General features: G+C 43.5%; 2 protein-coding genes across 4 annotated transcripts in view; both read left to right on the top strand.

Annotated features, from left to right (window-relative positions):
- Positions 1 to 6,258: 6,258 nt before the first annotated feature.
- The window catches only part of PRLR (prolactin receptor), a 172,479-nt gene continuing 159,725 nt past the window's right edge, over positions 6,259 to 19,012 (top strand). For 2 of the 3 annotated variants that reach the window (XM_041749393.1, XM_041749391.1), the window contains exon 1: positions 6,259 to 6,359. The gene's annotated coding sequence lies outside the window, so the exon portion shown is untranslated. The remainder of the gene's footprint in view (positions 6,360 to 19,012) is intronic. The other variant, XM_041749383.1, reaches the window with a different exon arrangement.
- LOC121487545 (voltage-dependent calcium channel gamma-8 subunit-like) lies at positions 6,810 to 10,002 on the top strand. The gene is made up of 2 exons (XM_041749394.1): positions 6,810 to 7,049; positions 9,518 to 10,002. The coding sequence occupies exons 1-2, from the start codon at positions 6,821 to 6,823 to the stop codon at positions 9,538 to 9,540; spliced, it is 252 nt and encodes an 83-aa protein (XP_041605328.1). The 5' UTR covers positions 6,810 to 6,820; the 3' UTR covers positions 9,541 to 10,002.

Genomic DNA, 19,012 nt, shown 5'->3' with positions numbered 1-19,012 from the left:
ATATAGATTTTCATCAGTCAACAGACCAGCTCTCTTAGCATCTTCCACATGGAGAAAAAAATTCCCATTCCCATGTTCATAAACACTCATTGTACTTAGCCTGAATGCTTATCAACTAGTAAGGGTTTCCTTGGAAGGAAGGAAACATTGTCTAATACTAATAATAGTAGTGCCTTTTATTTACACATGGTTTATAATTTACCAAATGCATGTACACATGTCAGCTCATATCAGCCTCACAATGATGCTCAGAGGTAGAACAGAGGAGTGTATTACAAACCCACTTGATAGAAGCAAGCAGATAGAAGCAAGCAACCACCTTCTGAGTTGGAGGGATCAGAGAAAGGTTTCAGAAGAAAGTAACTTTGAATATGAAGATCAGGAAGGGATACAGTTTTGAGTAGGTGAGAAAATTAATATGTATAATATTTATAAATGAAAAATATTATACTTAATGTGCATAATTCACATATTATATTTAATATAATAATATGTTAATTGTTGCTTACTTATATTTTATTTAGATATATTATAATTGAATATTAATTATATTAATGCCAAGAAGGGAAGATGGGATTCAAACACACTGTAAAGATTTATTGAACTACTACTCCCAAAACCAGTAAGATCAGCAGGAGCAAAGACCTTTAACTTCAGTCTAATCTAATCAGATTCAGCAGGGAAACATTTGAGTTTCACACGGACGAGGCTGGTGAGAGGGAGGCCATCCAGCAGGGAAGCTATGGAAGAAAAGAAATGAGAAATGATGAAGGCATGACCTGGAATATTAACAGTGGAAAGGGATAAAAAGATATTTGTGCTTTATTGAGTGTAGATTGTGACAGAAGGAATATTAACAGTTGAAGCCATCAGGATAAGCTTTTATATCTGAAGGACCATAAAAATGTGCATGCTCTTTGGCTTAATTATGTCTCACTGGGATCTTAGGCGAAGGAAATAAGTCCCCCAAAGGCAAAGTTGCTTTCCACAGATATGTCCCCTGTAGTATTATTTATAACAGTATAAGTTTGGGAACAACTGAAATGTTCATAAGATGGTATGATTAAGCAAATTATTGTGCAATAAAAGTGAAATGACATAGTAAGATTCAAGAAAAATTTGAGGAATATTTTTAAAAGATCTAAATAAACACAGAGACATAATTCCTGGGTGGAAGAACTAATGTTTCAAATGCTATACATTTTTTAAAAATTAATAAATAAATGCAATGTCATGCCAAAGAATTTTTTTTAATTTGAACAAATTGATTCTAAAACTTTATGAAAAAATAAATAGGGATAGCCTGAGTGGCTCAGTGGTTGAGTGTCTGCCTTCGGCTCAGGGCATGATCCTGTGTCCGGGGAACGAGTCCCACATTGGGCTCCCTGTGGGGAGGCTGCTTCTCCCTCTGCCTATGTCTCTGCCTCTCTCTGTGTCTCTCATGAATAAATAAATAAAATCCTTAAAAAAATAAAGAAAAAAGAAATATATTGGGCACCTGGGTGGGTCAGTTGGTTAAGCATCCGCCTTTGGCTCAGATCATGATTCCAGGGTCCTAGGATGCAGCAGCCTCTTATTTAGCTCCCTGTTAGTTGAGATGGTAAATTCAAATATATCTATATCTATCTATCTCACATTTATCAAGAACATTTTAAGAGGAAAGACTGTGATAAAGTATTTGCACTAATAGGAATATAATATGCTATTTTTACAATAGTTATCAAAATCATGCATTATTGGCACGCAAATTAGTAGGTCAAACAAGACAGAGTAGTGCCTAGAATACATAGAAATATATATGTAAATGTAATGTATTATATTGACATTAGAAATCATTGGAGAAATCATAGATTTTTCAATAAAGAGTGATGGGATCATTGATTATGCTTTCAGAAGAAAATTAATATTTATAATATTTATAAATGAAAATATACTTAATGTGTATAATTCACATATTATATTCAATATAAGAATATGTAATGTGTTAATGTGTTGCTTCTATTTTATTTAAATATATAATTGAATATTAATTATATTAATATATGGTGGTATTTATAATATTTATAAATGCAATAAATTTAATATCTATATATTTAAAAATAATTCCTAGGATAATTAAAGATCTATTTTTTAAAAATTAGCAATGTTAGAAGCAGAGAAGCAATACAGAAAACCCAGAGCCTTAGCAGAATATAGTGGACAGATTTGACTAGATGAAAACACAAAACTTAGGTGCAGTGACATAGTCTCTAAACAAAATCAAGAGAAATAGGACAGAGAAATGTTTACAATAGTTTTCACTAGGTGTTAATATAATATGTATAATAGTTACAGAGACCTCAAAGATTATATTTAAAACATACCAGAAGAAAAATAGGCACAGGATTGAACAACTACAGCATAAGAAAAAAATTCAAATAATAAACATATGGACTCAACCTCCTAAGAGGTCAGGAGACTGTGAATTAGAACAACAAGACACCATATTTCACTTACCAGACTGGCAAAAATCAGATTGATAAACCCAGGGGGGGCAAGAATGTGAGAGAACGTCCTAGGCAGGACTGTATGTTAGTAGGAGTGTGTATTGCTAAATACTTTGGGAATATTTACCTACCTTAGGACTCACTTCTCGGACTTCTAAGACTTTCTTCCATAACATTTTTGGAGAGCAATTTGGCAGTGATCTATCAAAAGTTTCGTTCTCATTCCCACTGACCAAACAATGCCATTTCTAACGGTCTATCCTAAGGTACATGCACAGATAATCATGGCAACACTTTTTACAATAAAAAGTTGAAGTTACCAAATATCTAACAATGGAAGAATGGTAGAATAAATTACAAACTACACAGCCATTGAAAAGAATCAGTTGTTTGTAGCTAGTAATCTAGAATATGTAATTGCACTGCACTTTAAAAAGACAGGTCAGAGAAATTATTACATTTTTAGTTTAAAAAAATTTGCATGTGCCTATGGAGACATGAGGATATATGTGATAGCTATGCACCAATCTCTTCATGGTGGTCACCTCCAGAGATGAAATCAGAGAAAAGGAGGACGGTGTGTGATTTGGGAAGGATATATCTGACTTTTTAGATATATAGTTGTTTTTTTTTAACAGTGCTCTGATGGGGCGCCTGGGTGGCTCCGTCGGTTAAGTGTCTGCCTTCAGCTCAGGTCATGATCCCAGAGGCCTGGGATCAAGCCCTGCATGGGGCTCCCCGCTCAGTGGGGAGTCTGCTTCATGCTCATTCTCTCTCAAATAAACAAATACAAATTAAAAAAAAAAAAAAACAGTGAAAGTGCTTTTTTTTTTTTACTACAGTTATTTTTAGCATTTTTCTTTTTCTTTCTTCTTTTACATTTTTTTTATTTTTAAGAAAGGAATATAGTACTTGAAGAAAGATGAAGAACCAAAGGCAAAACTGTTCCCATCCAGGAAGGAGGAGAAAGAAGAGAAGCGTGGCAAAAGGCAAGACAGAGAGGTCATGGCCAACAAGGGTGTGGGGAGGTAGGGGTTGAGAACCAAGGAAGACAGCTTCAGGAGGATGAAGGGAGGAGGGGGGCAGGGCAGTGCAGAGAGGCCCGGATGACACACCTCAGAGAGCAGGGGATGAGTAGCATGCGGTGTTGGAAGCCGGGGTGCACACGTGGATTTGGCAGTCCTTTTCTACCCTGCCTGTGTATCTCTAGAGAAACAGAGAATCAAGGCCTCACCCTAAACCTCCTGCATTAGACGCTCTTCAAGTGACACCCAGACCCAGTGGCTCTGAAACACTCCTCAGACGATTGTGGCCAAGGTAGCGAACCAATGGTGGAAGGCATGGAAGGTGTGATGAGTCAGGGAAGCTGAGGACTGTAGCTCATTCTTTCCCACTAAGTTTGACAGCTGCAGACTGGAGTGAACTAGATTAATAAAAGTTATCAGAACTTGGTAAAGCCCCCAAAGGGTTACCAGCATCAAGGCAGATATGAGCATGTTGTAGGCTTAGATGAAGAAGCCCACAGGGAGAGGAGATTAAATATTCTAAGAAGGTGGTAAAAAAGAGGAAAGGGGGAAAAAAAAGAACTTAATATTTCTAGGCTTTCTGTTATTTGCCAGGCGTTTTACAGATGCTATGACCATTAATATTATTTCTTTTCCTGGTGATTAATAACCACCATTATTATTACTTTTGAGGCATACAGGACTGCATCCTAGTTACAGGGAGGCAACTAAAGCCAGGTGAATGGCAGGGACTCAAACCCAGACCCAAAGCCTTCGGTTACGGAGCAGGGTGTTGGAGGCAGTGCGAGGGGTAGGGCCCAGGACTCAGCCTGAGGAAGGAGCAGCTTGGAGGAAACGCAGAGCAGGTCCACATCTGTGTCATCCTCAGATGGAGACAAGTCAAAGGGGGCCTGAGCGTGTTAGTGCAGAGATGAGGAGGAGGCAGGGGGAACCAGCGGGGGCACAGGGAGTAGAGACCCAGGCTTCCTGCATCATCTGAGGAAGGCTGAAGCCAGGTGATTCCCTAACAGTGAACGCTGGTGGCTTAGGGACAGTACCTGCGCACCACACCACAGAGCAGAAAGCCAGCCTTGCCCTTCTCTCCCAAGTGAGATGATGCATTAGTCACTCAACAACCCATCTGTCACCTGCTGGAAGCCAGGAGCACAGGTGAGCTGAGCTGCCTGCAGCTGACACCAACCTCGAGGTGGGACAGCGGGGTCCCTACCTTCCAAGAGCTGCCAGTCTGCACTTACCCAGAGTGCTATTTTTCTCACCAGCGATTCACGTTGCCTGCCCAGAACAGCTCCAAGAAAACTGAGTAATCCTTGCAAAGGTCATACAGAAATCTTCTGTCATTGAAGATCTCATGTCACCCAGTGGTTTGGGAAATAAATAGGAGTTTTGCATACTTTTGTGGCCGCCAGAGCCAAGGCAAATGTACCTGGTTGATCACCAGAAGCAGGTGACGGCTGTGCGTGAAAGATGCATCTCCCTCTAGACGCGGAGAACCAGATGGAGCCTAGGGCCCTGCTGCTCAACAGGAATGGTCGGGTTGGCCTACCTGGGGGTCTCTAGTCCAGAAGGATCACCAGAGCATCCCGGGATTTCTAACGTCTTCCTGCATCCTGGCAAGTGGCCGCCAATGAATATCACTCGCCAGTAATTCCGGGATGGTAGCAAAAGTGGCCTCAAAGGAGGAAAGCCCAGAGTTCCAGTAACTTCTGGTTTTGAAACTTGAGAGTCTCCCTTTAGAATACCTCCTTGATACTCCTCCGGGGTTCTGAAACCATCGGCTGCAGTACTAATCAATGGCATCAAACACACAGCAGCAACTTACTAATTGAGGGAGAACTATTTGATTCAGGGCAGTTGCTATCTGTTTCAGGACTTTCTGGCAAGAGAAAAAGGTAGCGGTTGCGCACAGTTTTGTTATTACCAAATTAAAAAAAAAATTAAAAAAAAAAAACCCTGTTGGAAAAAAATAAATTCTTACATGTGCGGGGAAAAAAAAAATAACAAAAATGTGGCCCTACCCCCTGTATCTTGGTATATATACTCCGTGTGCGGCGGAAAAGAAACACGGCCCCCTGGACATGTGGGCTTTGGGGGGATGGAAAAGAAAGCGAAACCCTGCTTAGGTCACTGACTGTTTATTTTCTTTTTCACTCTGACCCCTCCTTCTGGTCGGGGAAGGCGAGATTCACCTCCCCCCATCCCCGCCCCCCCCCCCCCCCCCATCAAATGTTGCCAAGGGCCTGTTATCCAGAAAGGCGGAAAGAACTGTGACACCTGTCGCCTGCGAGGGGGAATGCCGTCCTCGAGGTCATCGATGTGTTCGGCTTATTCCTGTTTCGCCCCTGGTATTCGCGGGCAGCCTCAGTGGGAGGTATATGCGGCCCTCGCCTCGCACCCCCCCCCATCTGGAATAATCGGTCATTTCCTCTCTGCGCCCTGGCTGATGCCTGCCCCCCCCAAGCACCTCCCTCACCTCGTAAAACTGGCAGGCTCTGGACATTTCGCCTGCTGCAGAAAATCACTGTTTTGCCTCCAGCAAGGAACATGAAGGTTGCAACACTGGCTCCTCCTCCAGTGAAGAAAGAGTGAACAAGTGCACCGAGTTGAGCCGCTTCCCACGCAGCCACCGGCCGGGGACCCGAGGTCCCGAGCCGCCCGGCGCCCGGGCTTCCCCGCCCCGCCCCGCCCCTCCCCGCCCCGCCCCGCCCCGCCCCGCCGCCTCGCACGATCCGCTCCGTCTCTCCGGACCGTACCCGCTGTCGGCGGCGCGGCCCCGCGCGCTCGGCGGATCCCCGCGTCCCAGTGCGGCGGCGCCCGCGGACTGACCGGCCGACGAGGCTCCCGGGCCCGAGTGAGTAGCCGCGGCGGCCCGCGGGCTGGAGGCGGGAGAGCGGCCGGGGCAGCGCGCGCGCGGCGCGGGGGTCGCGGGTTCGAGGCCCGGGCTGCGGCCCCGGGGGGCTCCCGGACGCGGCGCGGGGCGGCGGCGCAGGTGCAGGCGCAGGTGCAGGTGCAGGCGCGAGAGCCGGGCGTCCCCTCGGGGCGACGCTGAGAAGGCGCCCCCGCCCCTCCCCTCCCGGCCGCACGCGTGGGGCTTTTTTTTTCCCTTTTTTTTTTTTTTTTTTTTCTTTTTTAAAAGGCATCTTGAGATGCGCCCCGGAGACGCAGTGTCGGCGCGACCGGGGGATCCCCGCAGTGGCAATTCTTTACATCAGACCGAAAAGGGAAAATTAATAATGATGATGGTGATGGTGATGGTGATGGTGATGGGGATGGTGGTAGCAGCCGCGGGCAGGGGCTCGGGCAGGTGAGGCGATGCCCGCGGGCTCGCGGCGCACACTCCGCGGGGAAAGTTCAGGCGTCGCGGGTGCGGGCCCGGAGGCGGGGCCGGGAGCGAGGCCTTCCAGCCCCGGGGGCAGCGGCAGCGGCAGCGGCAGCGGAGCCGAGCGGGACCGCAGGACCGGGGAGGCGCCTGGGGCGCGGCGGGAGGGGCCGGCGGGGCCGCCTCTCCCTGTGTGCCCGGGAAGCAGCGCGCGGTGCCCTGGTAAGAAGCGATCTGGGTTCTCCGAGCTCGGGCCTGTGAAGGTTTGCCGGACACTGTCACTAACCCGGGCAGGCTCGTGTGTGGTTCACCAAGTTGGCTGGGAAGCCTCCCCCGGCGAGCGCTGCTGTTCCAGCGGAGCCTCGGGCGCTGCAAACTCGCGGGCAGGGCGGGCCTCCTCTCCGGGCTCCGGCTTTCTTTGCAACATGCAGGGAAATTAGTCACACTTGTGTATGTCCCATTACACATTACAGGTGTGTATGCCCTGTGTGCTTTATATGCGCGTGTAGATGGAGACGGGGTAAAAGTGCTGAAGAGCCTAAGGAAGAAGATGAAATTTTTGATTTTCGTGGTTCTTAAAAATTGGGAATCGTGAGTCCTTTTGAGAATTAGCTGTGAGCCTTCTCCCAAGGTGGGGGGGATGTTCTGGTTTTTATTGGGGGGGGGGGGAATGTTCTTATGGAATGTACATAAAGTTTTGCAAGCAGTCCCTCAGGGTTTGAAGGCACTCCCTGAAGACTGGGCCTGAATCCCAGATAAATATTCCTTTCCTTCGTTTTGAGGACCTTTTGTATCAAGATCACCCAGCCTAACCTCTGCTGGCAGCTGCGTTGGCTATGGAAGTAACCTGTAGCCTTCAGGTGGGGTCTGGAGTCAGTCATGCTGCTGAAGGAGAAAGCACTCGTGTCATACTGTTCCCCAGAGACTTCACCCGTCCCTGCCTCCTGGGGAACCTTCCTCACAAACTTTTCATGACTTTCCCAAGGTGAGGTCCTCGCCTCTGGAGTCTGTAGTCCTATAAACAGCACTCAAGAGCCACCTGTAGAAAGTCACTGTCTCAATCTTCAGGTCACCCAGCTGGATGTCAGACAGTGGAGCCAAAGCTTTGTTTAGAAACAGAGTGCTGGGATGTCTGGGTAGCTCAGCAGTTGAGCATCTGCCTTCAGCTCAGGGCCTGATCCCAGGATCCGGGATTAAATCCCACATCAGGCTCCCTGCACGGAGCCTGCTTCTCCCTCTGCCTGTGTCTCTGCCTCTCTCTCTCTCTCATGATTAAATAAATAAATCTTTTTTTAAAAAAGGAAACAAAGTGCTGTTTGCTCCCCTGTGCATAAAAAGGGTAGTAATAGTGTTCTTTTGGACCTATGCACTTCTCTTTTACTAAGTACTAAGGACTCCTCTTGGGGCACCCGAGTGGCTCAGTTGGTCAAGCATCTGACTGAATTTTGTCAGGCTCTGTGCTGAGCATGAAGCCTGCCTAAGATTCTCTTCCTCTCTCTCTGCTCCTCTCCCCGACCCCCCCAAAAAGAAAAAAAAATAATAAAGTACTAGGAACTCCCATCTTAGGAGACCCGAGTCTTCCATTGGCAGTGCCAGCAGCATACAGGAGAGGACACATGGAGCTTTGGAACCCAACAGACTGGGCTTCAAATCTTGGCTCCCACACTTGGACAAATCACTGAACTAATGCAAGCCTCACTTTCCCTTTTTGTAAAATGGGGAACAATGCCTCCTTTCTTGTATAGATGTTGGGAAAACGGAAAATGAGAAATGGAAATGCCTGGTTTATAGTCAGTAGTAAGCTGCTCTTATTAATATTAATTAATGGGAGGTTAAGTAAGTGTTAAATAGTTTCATGCTTTTTTAGAGCAGCTTACTCTTCCATGGGGCTTGTGTCAGCAAAAGAATGAGTAAAGTCAATTCTGGTCTAATTATTCTTAAAGACAAAGGGTGGGTTCAGAATACACAGCTGGCTTTACTGCTTCACTTTTGTCAAGCACAGCACTCTGTGTTGCCAGCAAGTAAAATGTGTCCAGACTGACATGGATTCTCCACTCTTCCTCACAATTCTCTTTGGGCCCATGATCTTGGACACGAAATAGCTAGCTCTCTGCTTGTAGTGACAAACACCTCTGTGTGGACACTGAAGAGGTCTCATGGTTGCATCCCTCTGCAGATACCCTAGAAACTGTCTCTGTAAAGAGAATTGTCTCCACTGTCATCGTCCGAAGTGTGGCACAGATATAGCCAATTCAGCTTATCCTGTGTCTCTATATCTCTCCCCTTCTGTCTCTTTCTTTAAAAAAAAAAAAAAAAAAGATTTTATTTATTTATTTGACATACACGGAGAGAGAGAGAGAGGAGAGTGCACACCTTCACAAGTAGGCAGAGCAGCAGGCAGAGGGAGAAGGAGAAGCAGACGCCCTGCTGGGCAGGGAGCCCGATGCAGGCCTCGATCCCAGGACCCGGGGATCATGAACTGAGCCAAAGGCAGATGCTTGACTGACTGAGCCACTCAGGCACCCCTCTCTATCTCTTTCTTTGCTCCTGGCCCCTCAGCTGCAAGAAGCTGGATGACATTGAGATGTGGAAAGAAATACCAGAATCCTAAGAGGAAATTGGATACCCTCAAAGTAGCTATTCCAAAGATGGAACTGTCTCTGTAAAGAGAATTGTCTTTATTCTCGCAGGGCATTGTTGCATGCAAAGGTGACAGGACTCATATCTACTATTCACTGAACCTTCAAGATGGCCTAAGCACTTGACTACATAACCTCAATTAATTCTCCTAGCAACACTGCAGGGTATGAATTATCAGTTAAAGCTTTACAGATAAATGGAAACTTATAAAAATTTATGTGACTTGCCCAGGCTGCATAGCAGCTAAAAGGCAGAACCAGGATGAAAGCCCAGGTCTACCGGATTTTTGATGCTCACTCTTTTCACACTGCCTAGTGCTGCCAAGCTCCCAGGCATCAGAAGGTTACATCATGCCAACTGGGTCCCAACCCAGTTCTTCTTCTTCAGAGCATTTAGAGCAGGAATGGCCAAATCTTCTAGATGATTTAAACGGTATGAACATATACTTCGCATGTGATACATATTAATAGGCGGCGACAATGAAATGGCCTGTGATCTTCCCAACCCTTTCCAAATCCAGCTGGGAGAGTCGAGTTAGGCAACACCAGGCCTTGGCAGGCAAGGCTGGCTCTGGCCCACTAGTTTCTGAACGACTCTGAAAGGTTCACTTCACTCTCTACTACTTTGAGAATCAGGACACCATTTACAGTTAGTTCCCTGTGTGAAGCATTTATTCGTTCACTTATTGACTCAACAAATACTTGCTGAGCTCTGGAAAAGGCAGACAAGGTCCCTGCTTTTTGTGGTGCTTCTGTGTGCTACAGAGAGTGACAGATAGGAGGCAGGTGAGCAAATGCAGAAATAAGATAATTTCAGATACTGAGAAATGCTATGAAGAAAATAAAGAGAGGCTAGGGGCTCAAGAGTAACAGGGCTTGGAGGCAATTTGAAATAGGGCAACCAAGGAGATTTCTACAAAAAGGTCACCCTTGAACATAAACTTGCATAAAAAGACGGAGCCAGCCTGGTGAAGGTCTGGTGAAAGGGCTGCCTTAGCAGAAACACCTCCAGGGAAAGATCTGGAAATGAAATAAATGAAGCAGTAGAGCCTCAAATATAATGAGATGGTGCCTTGAAAATCAATTTGGGTTTTATGTAGGGGAAATTCTCGATTGGCTGCCTACCATACTCTTCTAGGCTGTGCTTTGGACTTACTGCCTATCTTATTTCACCTCCCCAACAGTCTGGAGAGTTAGCTATTTTTGTCTCCCTTTGATAGGAAAGAAACCAAAATTCATACAAGGTAAGCAGCTAGCTCAAGGTCACAAAGCTGGTCTTCAAATCCCATAGTCTGTTTGGCTCCAAAACCTAAAGCTTTTTTGCTAACACAGTATGTGGCCTTTGAGATAATCTCTTTCAGAAGATAGCAAGGAACTAAGAGAAGGAGAGTAGGAAAAGTACGTTTAGGTGACTAAATGCTGACAGCCAATTTCTATCTCATGCCCCAAATTCCAGTGTGTGTCTCAACTTGCACTGTGTAGCGCAGTAGCACTAGCCATGTGTGACGACCGGGTACTTGAAATATGATCAGTCCAAACTGAGATGTACTCTAAGTGTGAAACATGCCCTAGATTTCAAAGACCTAGAACCAAAGAAAAAAAAAGAAAAAACCCCGCCTCATTAATTTTTATATTGATTAAATGTTAGAATGGTAATATTTTGGATGCACTGGTTTAGCTAAAATAGACAATTAAAATTAATTTCATCTGCTTTAATTTTTTAAATGTGATTAATAGGGAAAATTAAATTGCATATCTGACTCGCATTGTATTTGCATTTAACAAAACTGGTATAGACTAATGAGTTGACAAATATATGATAGGAAACTTGCCTCCCTTCTTCCTAACATGACTTTTTCTCTATTCTTGGCTCAGACTTCTCAAGTCTTACCCATCAGGCAAATCTCAAGAAGTTTTCTAACATTTTATGACCAAAGGATCATTTTGGTTGGTTTTGTTTCTTTTTTTTTTTTCCTTTGGTTTTTTTTTTTTTTTTTTTTTTTTTAGATTTTATTTATTTATTCATGAGAGACACAAAGAAAGAGGCAGAGACACGGGCAGAGGGAGAAGCAGGCTCCCTGTGGGTAGCCTGATGCAGAACTTGATCCCAGGACTCCAGGATCACGACCTGAGCCAAAGGCAGAAGCTCAACCACTGAGCCACCCAGGTGCCCCCCAATGGGTCATTTTGAATCTAAATTTAGGTTTACCTAAAGTCACTTTCCAGGACAGTGTGTCATTCTGGCACTTTGTAAAATTGGATTAGGAGACAGCTAGGGCTTTATGTTTGAGTGTAACGCCCATCAAATAAGGCATCTCATTGGCTGATAATGTTTCTCCCACTCTGTCCTTTTGCTTACATAAACAATACACAGTCCCAGTTTCCAGAAGGACTGCTCCAAGATTATCACAGAAAGCCATTTTGGTTTCTTTTGTCTGCTAGCTAAAGCGACTCTTGAATATTCTGTCACCAAAGTAAAGGTATGATTTGGTCCTGCAATTTCATGTGGCCCAAGGGGAGAGCAGTCAGATTCCGAAGTTGTTAGAGGAAGCCTCTGGGATAACTGAAGCCTGGATTCTACTTTGTCTGATTTTGCTTTGTCTGCTGGTTTGTGTGTTACCCTCAGCCTGAGCCCCCCCCCCCAGCCCCCAGCAATCCCGTAGTAAGTTCAGAGTTGATGAGATCGTGCCGCATAAAATGCTCATGAAGAAACGTGCTGTACAGATGTTGGCCATGGTTATCATGATGACCTGAGGATGGGAGACATCCATCTGTGGGGAAGAGCTTCCTTTCCGGGGCTTGAGCAAAGCACTAGATGAGATGTTCTTTCACATATACAAGGAGTGTTTGTTTATTTTTACTTTTAACCTACATCTAGGGGGAAATGACAGTGAGAAGCAGAGCACAAGTGAATTTTAAAATATCTACATCAACGACAACCATGTCTTTTGGCATCTTCCAGGCCAAGAAGTCTGTGCTAGCTCCGTAGAGAAAATAACAGAACAAAACAGAGGTCTTTGCTCTGGAGGGGCACATGATCGAGAAGATGGGTGTAAATGTAAAACACCAGGAGCAATGTCAGAAAATATTCTTCAGGTGTTAGGTGAATGGAATAGAGTTTAGAGATTCCAGAGGGCAGTGTGCCTGAGAAAGGCAAGGTACGAGATGGACATTGAAGGACATAAAACAAGGTCTAAGACAAATGGACATGGGAGAGAGGGCATCGCCAGAAAGGGAACATGCACAAGTGGTGCGACAATGGGAATGTGCAGGGAGGGTTTGGTGTTGTGAAAGGTACACTTGGCATCGCCAAGGAAGCTTTTACAGGCATACTGATGCCACAGCCCCATCCCCAGAGTTTTCATTTAATCAGCTTAGGAGGAGAGACTGGGTATCAGTATTATTGTTGTGTTGATTTTTTTTTAAATTCCCCAGAATATTCTAAAGTGAATATTCTGACTCAGAGTGGGAAACCGCTGAGCAAAAAAACAAAAAACAAAAAAACACAAGGCTTTTTAAGATCATAATCATGGGAAATAAAATTTAAAGGGCAGTATTTTAAAGGGGATTAAAGATAGTCAAGATGTGTGGTCTTTAAGGAAATTTGATATACATGTATATTTATTATTTATTTATTTTTTAAATGGGCTCTACACTTAGCACAGCGCCCAACATGGGGCTTCAACTCATGACCCTGAGATCAAAACCTGAGCTGAGATTAAGAGTTGGATGCTTAACCGGCTGAGCCACCCAGGCGCCCCTATCCATGTATATTTCTATGGAGTCTTTTCAATTCACAGATAATTGTTCATAGTGATCCTATCCACTTGGGTGCGGCTAAAAGTTGTAATGCACTGCTTATTTCCTTCCTCTGTGTGTTTTTGCAGTGTACTATAGTTAATCCTAGCTAAGTGTGGGGCAGTTGGTATCTCACAGCCACCAGGCTTTGTGTTATCTTAGCGAAGGGCTTTATTATCAGGCCCATTTATGCCCACAGAAGCCATTTTACAATAATCTGTAACCTTCTCTCACCTCTCCAACTTGACAAATTGGGAAATAGAGTTTAATTACTTGCCTTGGGCCTTGAGACTAACTGGCACCAAAAGTGAAATTAGAATTCTCAGCCACTGAATTCCTCATATCTTGTTTGGCTCCCAAAGCAAGCCAGCCCAGTCTCCTGTTGATGTTAGAATACTCTGTCCTAGCAATATTATTTCTTCAATGAATGAATCAGTGTTACAGATCAGTAGGTGAAAGATGACAAGTTGGCCTGAGCGGCAGCACCGTGATGCTGAATGTCAGTAGGACATAGGCAGCCCCAGCAGTCCCTGGAGGCCCATCCCTGTGATCTAGGAGCTCCTATTCCAGTGAAAGTTTGGCCATGCATATTATTGCTTCTCCAGTCCTACCTCTGGGACGTGAAGGCTCCTTAGCCCCAGAGCTTCTGGGCTGTTCTAATTGCTCTCTGAAGCTCCTGTTCACTGAAAGGATATTGATTTTTGTTACACACCTGAAAAAAAGAGAAGAAAGCCCAATAATTTTTACAGCTGCATTTTTAAAGAATGCTTTATGTGTTTTGGGAACTTCTGGATTTGTTGGCAATGGTGAGGCTGGGAGGACTTTATGAAAGATAGTGAAAAAAAGCTAGAGTCTGGGCACTACAGCTTCTTTAGGACAAGAAGAGCAGTTAATTTTGCACCATTCCCACATGGTTACTTTCTTTGTCTCTGTCTCTAAGCCCATTACTGATTTAAGAACAATTTCTAAGATCTTCAGTTATAGCAAAAAGCAGAACTCTAAAATGGTAGTCCTCAAGAATATTTGCTCATGACAATCATCTCAGGAGCTTTAAAAATACAGATGCCCAGGCCCCACTCATAGACCCACTGGATCAAGATTCTGGGAATGGAGCCTGGGCGTCCGTATTTATTTACAGTTCTCCTGGTGATTATAATGTTCATCAGTAAAAGCTGATCTTACCGCTCGACTAAGATCCAAATCTTAATTACGTATTTATATTTCTCCTTTTGTCTTGCCTTAGGTCACATGACCCCCAAGAACCATGCAAACCATATTGGTGTTGTCATTCTACTTTGGGAAACATAGTTTCTACATCATATTAAGTGATGTTAACTCCAAACTCAGAATGTCCTACATAGTCTCATGATTAAAATTTCTGTAAGTGCAGTTTGGAGATCAGATTGCCAGAAGCTTGATAATTATGAGATTGAAAGATAGAGGTTAAGCTTTTCTGCCACTGGTGCGTTAAATTGCCCAATGGCTATGTTGATCTTTAGCAACACTTGCTTTCCTCTCTCAGCCATTTTAAAGCCAATTAACTCCATTCTTGTTCACACCCTTATTAAAAAATATAATTACACAGTCTTCTCCAGGGATTGTCATTGGATAGACTTCACAAAGTGAATTGGCCAGGAACTAACTAGGTGGTGTAAAACCCTCTCAGCCCCGAGAAATTGCTTGGGATGCCGAGGCTACCAGCCCCAGCGTAGGCTAGGTGAGTCATGAATTTTAGTTTGGAAAGAGACAATTACAAGTCACCCAAATATAGAAGAACCTAGGACACAGAAAATGGTTGTGGAACCAATCTGAGAGTAATTATCCAGGGCTTAGTTAAGTGTGAGACTCCACACATTCTCAGAAGGTTGTATTAATGCCAAAAAAGCAACCAAGTGTTTGTACTAGATTTGGAGGGCAGGGGAGAAAGGGGATGATGTAGCAGTGGACTTTTCTGGAGTGTTAAGCTTGCAGAATTAGAAGATGAGAAATTGTGAAGGAGGTTGCAGAGAGTAGACTCAAATAATACAGAGGGTCTACTACAGCCTGAGGCTGTTACATGACCTGCAGAGAAAGTGATAAAGTTCCTGCTATCCTGGAATTTACAGTCCAGTGAGGGGCAACAGATATCCACATTAAGAAACCAGTAAGTAAAAATCCAGTAAGTTGATTAGTGCTTTGAGGACCAATAAAGGGCGATAAAGGGAGTGGAGTCTGATGTGTGCTGTTTTGGTAGGATTACAAGAGTTGTCCTCTCTGAAGTGGTGGCATTTGAGCTAACGCATCAGTGTTAAAGCAACACAGAGATCAGGAAGGAGGAAGGCCAGGTAGAGGAACAACAAGCTTGGAAGCTCTGAGATTGGAAAGGTTTTGACATGTTCAGGAAACGGAAAGGAGACCAGTGTGGCTGGATCTCAACGAGGAAGGGAGGGAGCATCAGGCAGGAAAACAGCCCAGGGGGCTGGAGGTCATGGGGTAGAGTTAGGATTTTAAGTACTTTAAGGAGTATAATGTGTTCTTTTTAAAAAATTCAATTTATTAACGTATTGTGTATTACTAGAGTCAGAGGTAGAATTTAGTGATTCATCAGTTGCATATAACACCCAGCACTCATCACATCACGTGCTGTCCCTAATACCCATCACCCAGTTACCCCATCCCCACCCACCCACCTTCCATCCAGCGACCCTCAGTTTGTTTCCTAGAATTAAAAGTCTCTGATGGTTTATCTCCAGAGGGTACTATGCAAAGTGAAATAAGTCAATCAGAGAAAGACAATTATCATATGACTTCACTCATATGTGGAATTAAAAAAAAAAAAAAAACATGATCATAGGGGGAAGGGGGGAAATAAAAGGAAATTAGGGAATAATATGTTCTATATTGCATTTTAGAGATCTCTCAGGCTTCTGTGTGGGGAATGCAGTGTGGACTGGAAGCAGAGGGAGAATGTGGCAGGTACAGCAGAAGATGAGGATGGATCAGCTGAGATAGGAGCAGCAGCATAGAAGGGTGGGATTCAGGAGCGATTTTGGAGGTGGGACCAGCATGTGTCCTAGGTGGCTCGGGCCAGCAAGTGATGGCAGACCTAGTCGTCTGAGATCATTGCTCCTGCCCCATCCCTACTCAGGCCACTGGTCTTGAGTTAAAATAGAGTAACATCTAATGCTATTTGGAAACATTAAGGGTTTTTCACCTTACCTTATTTAAGCAGAAAAAAAAAATCAAATTCCTATCCCGGGAGAAATTTGCTGCTTTTTACCTCCTGACCCTAAAAATGTCATCCTGTCTCATAAGACTGTTGTGATGGGTTTTGTTGTTTTTAGTTCCTGTGCTTTCTATAAATGCAGGAAATATCACATTCATATTGCTAAGTTTATCTCTCTTTTTTTTTTCTGAGTATTTTGACACCTTGTCTGTGTTTACTGAATCCTTCATGCCGTCAGACGTTTACACACAGCTTTTTGCCATTGGTCAGTTTCTCCATGTAAATGGTGACATCATAGTAGCAAGCATTTAATGAGCACTACTACATATAAGACATTGTTTTAAGATTTTCACATTTAATCCTCCCAGTCACCCTTTGAATGAGTACTCTTATTATTATCATTTTGTAAATGAAGAAACTGAGGCAAAAAAAAAAAAAGAGGTTGAGTCCTCTACCCAAGTTCACCCAGTCCAAGTTTTGCACCAAGTCTGACTGCAGAGCTCTGAGTTCTCAGTCACTAAGCTGTGCTGCTTTCCCCATCTCCTCTTCACTCTTTTTTACATAAATGAAGCCTCTACCTTCAGAATCAGACTTCTTTCTCCTGCAAAAACCCCAAGGTACTAGGAGGTGATTTGGCAGGGCAGGGCCTCCAGGGGTGGAACTGCAGAGGAAATGCCCCAGTTTGGAGACTGGATGATGTAGCCCCTCTCCGGGAGCATTGCACATCTGAACCACTCAGCCAAGGTGGGAGGAGAACCACCCACCCAGGGAGCTGGCTGGACAAAGTTGCCAACGCCGGAGGACTCTCCTGAAATGCCCTCTTTTCTTCTCACTTCCTTTCCTGCCCACCACTCATAGCTCCTGGGTTGCACCCACTTACCTGTCCCGTCTCAAAAAAATAAAAAAGAAGGAACTCACAGTTTGTCAGTAAGCTGTACAACAAATTCTGGTTGCTCCTCAGGATCATCTGAGGCTGGCCTTTAGAAGCTAACGACAACAGGATGGTCATGAACTCATCTGTTAACCCAATTTTGCTTTAAAAATATTGAAGATTCTCTCCAGAGTTTCATTATTAGAAGTGAGATAATCCTGGGGAACACAGTAGTCCACACTGTTTTCTCTGCCTTCTACTGCTTATCTACTTCCAGAAAATTCTCTCAAGTTTCTTGGTTTTCCAGTACTCAGTGTGAAAGTAACAGACCTTCCTCCTTTCCTGTTGGTAGTATCAGCAACGAATTGAACAGAATTGAGTTTTATACAAAGAAATGCATTAAAATTTCTTTCTCTCCTTTAATGAATTCTTCAGCAATAACGATAGAGGCAATAATTGTAAAAATTCATCTATGCTGTTAGTTTTAACTTATTATATATTTCAGTTAAATAGAAGGCCTTTTCTTTTTCTGCTCCAATTGTTGTAGGGTAATTTTCTATAGAAACTGACATGCATTCATTGGAAGTGTAGAATTTATGTATTGAAGTCATAAATCTGTTCATTCCACTGTTTGGTTTCCAACAAAAGTATAATTTTAAAATGTTACACAATATATGTCAGATATTTCCTATGGTCGTATTAACTTCCAAATTCAAAACTACAAAGGAAAAAGAGAACTATAGTTACAGTTGCATTAGGCTCCCATCTTTTTTAAGTTAGGAAGATTGTAGTGAGACGTCAACTAATTTTAAAAAGTTTGAAAGCCATTTGAAACAATCTCTGAATATCTTCCAGGTAGCTCAGTACCCTATAGATAGCTTAACTTAAAAAACATTCATCTTCAAACCAATAAGGCAACTTCCTCCTTTATTGGACAGGTTTGATTAAATATTCAGCAAAAAGTGAGAGAGCGACTATGTACTAAATGTGAATATATCCTTAAATCAAGTCATTCAAACATCAGAGCAATGTGATGGCAGCTGTTTGATGATAAGGATGACTCTGTCTCATTCAGGGTTTCACTAGAAGAGTTTTAGTTTTCTCTTAGCCAACTTTTCTGATTTTATATGCCAAAGACCATCACTGAAGCTATAATACTGAGCTCAGATCTGTGACTTTTAAAATTATATTTATTTTTGTACACAGTTTTAAAATTGAAGGTACAAAAGGATGTTCATTGAAAAATACTTCTCTCTTCTATCTCACAGCCCCGCGTTGTCCCCATAGGCAATCACTCTTACTGGATAATTATTAAAAATATGCCATGCTTTAATGAAGACATACTATGTATATGAGTATGGGCTAGATTTCCTTTTTTTAGTCACTTCATAGCTGAGATGCTGTGACTCCTTGAAGCCAGAGCCTGCATTCTATTGCTGAACTCCCAATCCTACCAGCACTGATTCTTTACTGGTTCTGGAGCTTTCTGTCTGAACTCAAGGGTATTATTCAGAGCAGCTAGTAGAGGATGAATAGCAGTATTTTTGGAGAAGGTTTCATCTGACAAGTATAGAGGAGGAGATGAAATTACATGAGATGCCCATGTATGGGTATTGGTAGGCATGTTCTTACAATGGTGATTTTACAAATAATCTTGATAGAGTTTTCAAGT

Source organism: Vulpes lagopus, chromosome 3 (assembly GCF_018345385.1).
Source record: "Vulpes lagopus strain Blue_001 chromosome 3, ASM1834538v1, whole genome shotgun sequence".
Lineage (NCBI taxonomy): Eukaryota > Metazoa > Chordata > Mammalia > Carnivora > Canidae > Vulpes > Vulpes lagopus.
Note: the sequence above shows the minus strand (reverse complement) of the source record. Positions and strands in the feature narration are given on the sequence as shown.